The 4,710-nt window shown below is 42.5% G+C and overlaps 1 protein-coding gene across 1 annotated transcript; it reads left to right on the forward strand.

The window, feature by feature from the left end:
• Window positions 1-2,207: 2,207 nt before the first annotated feature.
• On the forward strand, window positions 2,208-4,028 carry LINGO2 (leucine rich repeat and Ig domain containing 2). Its single transcript, XM_055427863.1, has one exon. It carries the CDS (start codon window positions 2,208-2,210, stop codon window positions 4,026-4,028), a length of 1,821 nt encoding a protein of 606 aa, XP_055283838.1.
• The last annotated feature ends 682 nt before the right edge of the window (window positions 4,029-4,710 follow it).

Consider the following 4,710-nt stretch of genomic DNA (forward strand, 5'->3'; position numbering starts at 1 on the left):
TTTACTGTTTCATTGTGTATTTTCATGCCAGCATGATGCTAATTTTTATCATAGCTTTGTAATTTATGTTTAAATTTTTCATAAGGGTGTTTTTATTACTAATTTTTGATGTTTCTGATTAGTCTCATATTTATATTCTTCCAAATTAACCTGAGAATTTTTCAAATCCAAAAATATTCTTCGAACTGTATGTATTTATTGAGAATTATCTTTATAATTTTAAATCTTTCTATTGAAATATATACTATATCCCTCTTTTTTAGTAAGTTTTGTTTCCTCATTAGGGCTGAATGGTTTTAATATTCTGTGTATTTCTTATTTAGTTTATTCTAAAGATTTGACTTTTTCAGAATTTCTATGACTGGAATCATCTTATACAGTAATATTTTCTAAACGATTTTTATATATGAAAATTGTTTTTATTATATAATATGTTAATTTACTTATTCTCTTTGTTCTAATAATTTCTCAGTCAGTTTCTTTTGGTTTTCAAGACAGACTTTAGTTTGATCTACAAAGAAATATTGGAAAAGATGTGGCAAAATTAAATTTTATCTCACCTCTAATTGATTTTACTAGCACTTTCTGCACCTTTGCTTTTGTCCTACATTTTGAGGCCATTTTTTTTCTAGTGATTCACTATTCAGTTTGTTCTTGTCATTTTCATGGATAGATGTGTTTAGATATAGACATAGTTATATATACATAGACATATGTAAACACTGATTGAAGATTTATACTCTTAAACGATTCAGGAGTGAATGCTGATGTTTTATCAAATACCTTTATATCTAAAAATATTACTTTAAACTACTTGCCTTGAGTAAACATGGTGTCCGTGGATGAAGCACACCCCTGGGGATCTCAGGTTCATACTTCTCCATAACACACTTCTCACTATTCAGCTGAGCAGTAAGTTCAGCGTCTGATTAATGACATACATTTAAAACAGTCAGTTCCAATCTCGTTTGGTATCTATTTAATTTCAGCTTAACAGGTTTAATGGATTTGAATTTGAATATGAAAATATGATGTTCATTTATTATTTAAAGACTTTTTTTCTTAAAATAATGACTCTTCCCACTCTTACATATTTAACCCAAAAATCTTGAAGAATTTTCATCTTCATAGCCACTATGATGCCTCATACCTATGATAAACATGAAGAGTTCAGGAAGATTTTGAGGACTTTTTTGTTTACCTCAAAAAAGAAAAACCCTTTATAAATCAAAATTTGCTGAATTCTGAAAGAGGTACACCTTCTAATTAAAGGGACTTTGGTGGCTCAGATGGTAAAGCATCTGCCTGCAATGCAAGAGACCCGGGTTTGATCCCTGGGCCTGGAAGATTCTCTGGAGAAGGAACTGGCAACCCACTCCAGTATTCTTGCCTGGAAAATTCCATGGATGGAGGAGCCTGGCAGGCTCCAGTCAGTGTGGTCGCAAAGAGCCTGACATGACTGAATGACTAACACTTTCACTTTAACAGAGTATTTACACATGGAGGTAAAACATCTCAACCTCTTTCACTAAATGTAAATTTGCTTTGTACTTGGAACCCAAGGTTCCTAATGTTCAGTGAAGCTTCTATTAGCTTCATTTTGAAGAGGATGACATCACAAACATCAGAGATACAGACACCGATTCAAACTGCATAAATATCCTCTTAGCCACTGACCTCTGCTTCTGTCCTTTAAGTTCAAAATAAAGCTTTTTGTGAAATGTATTGTTTTGTACCAGTCTGTGCCAGACACTATAACAGTCTTTCGAGAATTCCATGGACAGAAGAGCCTGGAGGGCTGCAGTCCATGAGGTTGCAGAGAGTTGAACACAGCTGAGCACACACACACAGTTGTTCAATACTGAAACTCTCATAACTCTAGAAAGGTACTATCATCGTCCCTCTTATTTCCATTTTACAGCCAACAAAACTGAAGTACAGGGAGGCGAAATATTAATCACTTACCCACGATCATGGTAACAGGTGGCGAAATATTAATCACGTACCCACGATCATGGTAACAATGGCAGCTCTCAGGTTTAAAGGTCAGATCTGATCTGCAGCCCTCCAAATCTAGGGTCTTTTTCATTGTACTCACTGTCTCCCTTCTGTCTCTTTACCTATTTCCTAACTCAGTTTTCTTTCTCCCTTCTTTGGCCCCTTCTCCTGCAGGCCCGTGACCAAGGTGTAGACTAAGAAGGGGAGTCATGCTTCACACGGCCTTATCATGTTGGCAGCCATTCCTGGGTCTGGCTGTGGTCTTAATCTTCATGGGATCCACCATTGGCTGCCCTGCTCGCTGCGAGTGCTCGGCCCAGAACAAATCTGTTAGCTGCCACAGGAGGAGGTTGATCGCCATCCCAGAGGGCATTCCCATCGAGACCAAAATCTTGGACCTCAGCAAGAACAGGCTGAAAAGCATCAACCCCGAAGAATTCATCTCTTATCCTCTGCTGGAGGAGATAGACTTGAGTGACAACATCATTGCCAATGTGGAGCCAGGAGCCTTTAACAATCTCTTCAACCTGCGTTCCCTCCGCCTGAAGGGCAATCGCCTGAAGTTGGTCCCTTTGGGGGTCTTCACGGGCCTCTCCAACCTCACCAAGCTTGACATTAGTGAGAATAAGATTGTCATTTTACTGGACTACATGTTCCAGGATTTGCATAACCTGAAGTCTCTAGAAGTGGGGGACAACGATTTGGTTTATATATCACACCGGGCCTTCAGTGGGCTGCTTAGCTTGGAACAGCTCACACTGGAGAAATGTAACCTCACTGCGGTACCCACAGAAGCCCTCTCACACCTCCGCAGCCTCATCAGCCTGCACCTGAAGCATCTCAATATCAACAACATGCCCGTGTATGCCTTTAAAAGACTGTTCCACCTGAAACATCTAGAGATTGACTATTGGCCTTTACTGGATATGATGCCTGCCAACAGCCTCTATGGTCTCAACCTCACCTCCCTCTCCATCACCAACACCAACCTATCCACTGTCCCCTTCCTTGCCTTTAAACACCTGATCTACCTGACCCATCTGAACCTCTCCTACAATCCCATCAGCACTATTGAGGCAGGCATGTTCTCTGACCTGGTCCGCCTCCAAGAGCTCCATATAGTGGGGGCCCAGCTCCGCACCATCGAGCCTCACTCCTTCCAAGGGCTCCGCTTCCTTCGTGTGCTCAATGTGTCTCAGAACCTTCTGGAAACTCTGGAGGAGAACGTCTTCTCCTCCCCGAGGGCTTTGGAGGTCCTGAGCATTAACAACAACCCTCTGGCCTGTGACTGCCGTCTCCTGTGGATCCTGCAGCGGCACCCAACCCTGCAGTTCGGTGGCCAGCAGCCCATGTGTGCTGGTCCGGACACTATCCGCGAGAGGTCATTCAAAGATTTCCACAGCACTGCCCTTTCTTTTTACTTCACCTGCAAAAAACCCAAAATCCGTGAAAAGAAGTTGCAGCATCTGCTAGTGGATGAGGGGCAGACGGTCCAGCTGGAATGCAATGCCGATGGAGACCCTCAGCCTGTGATCTCCTGGGTGACACCTCGAAGGCGGTTCATCACCACCAAGTCCAATGGAAGAGCCACCGTGCTGGGTGATGGCACCTTGGAGATCCGCTTTGCCCAGGATCAAGACAGCGGGATGTATGTCTGCATCGCTAGCAATGCTGCCGGGAACGACACCTTCACGGCCTCCTTAACTGTCAAAGGATTCGCTTCAGACCGCTTCCTTTATGCCAACAGGACCCCTATGTACATGACCGACTCCAATGACACCATTTCCAATGGCACCAATGCCAATACTTTCTCCCTGGACCTTAAGACAATACTGGTGTCAACAGCCATGGGCTGTTTCACCTTCCTGGGAGTGGTGTTATTTTGCTTTCTCCTCCTTTTCGTGTGGAGCCGAGGGAAAGGCAAACACAAAAACAGCATTGACCTTGAGTACGTGCCCCGAAAAAACAATGGTGCTGCTGTGGAAGGGGAGGTGGCTGGACCCAGGAGGTTCAACATGAAAATGATTTGAGGGTTGGCCGCTCCAACTATTGTTTCCGTGTCATTGTCTGTAACCAGTGAGACAGCCTGGCATAAGAAAAGTACTAGGTTAAGAGGCAGCTTAGTGCAGCTTCCCCTGTGTCAAAGCAGGGTCCGCAGAAGCAGGAGGACTCGTGATGGAGATGCTCCACCTAGAGGCAGGCAGGCATGTGTCAGAGCCCTTCACACAGTGGGGTACTAATTGTTTGCATTGCAAATACTGGCATTCTGGGGATCTCAGTAATGAACCTGAAGCTTCGGCTCGTGCTCATGGACAGTTACTCAACCTTTTCTACCACTGCAAAAACAAAAGAAGAAATCAAAAGGAACACCCTACAATGTAGGATTTACCTATTAAAAAGACACATTTGTCTAAACCATACTTGACGGAAAAATTTGTACCTATGATTCTCCTTTGTTAAAAGCCTTGCATCATCCCATACTGTTGGTTCAACACCGCAAAGAAATCAATATATTCTTTACTCTTCTCTCTTTTTTTGGAAACATATATGCTGTATATGTTTTAAAGCAATATGAATGAGAGGTTGTGCTTTTTAGTTACACACCACTATAAACCCAAGAGTGATTTCACCTTCCTTTACATAGAGATAACCCTGAGACTAGATCCCTGGAGTTATGGGTGGATATATGTGGAGAGATGAGTTTTGTCTGAT

Source organism: Moschus berezovskii, chromosome 7 (genome assembly GCF_049115385.1).
Source record: "Moschus berezovskii isolate FMDL1 chromosome 7, NW_MosBer_1.0, whole genome shotgun sequence".
Taxonomy (NCBI): Eukaryota; Metazoa; Chordata; class Mammalia; order Artiodactyla; family Moschidae; genus Moschus; species Moschus berezovskii.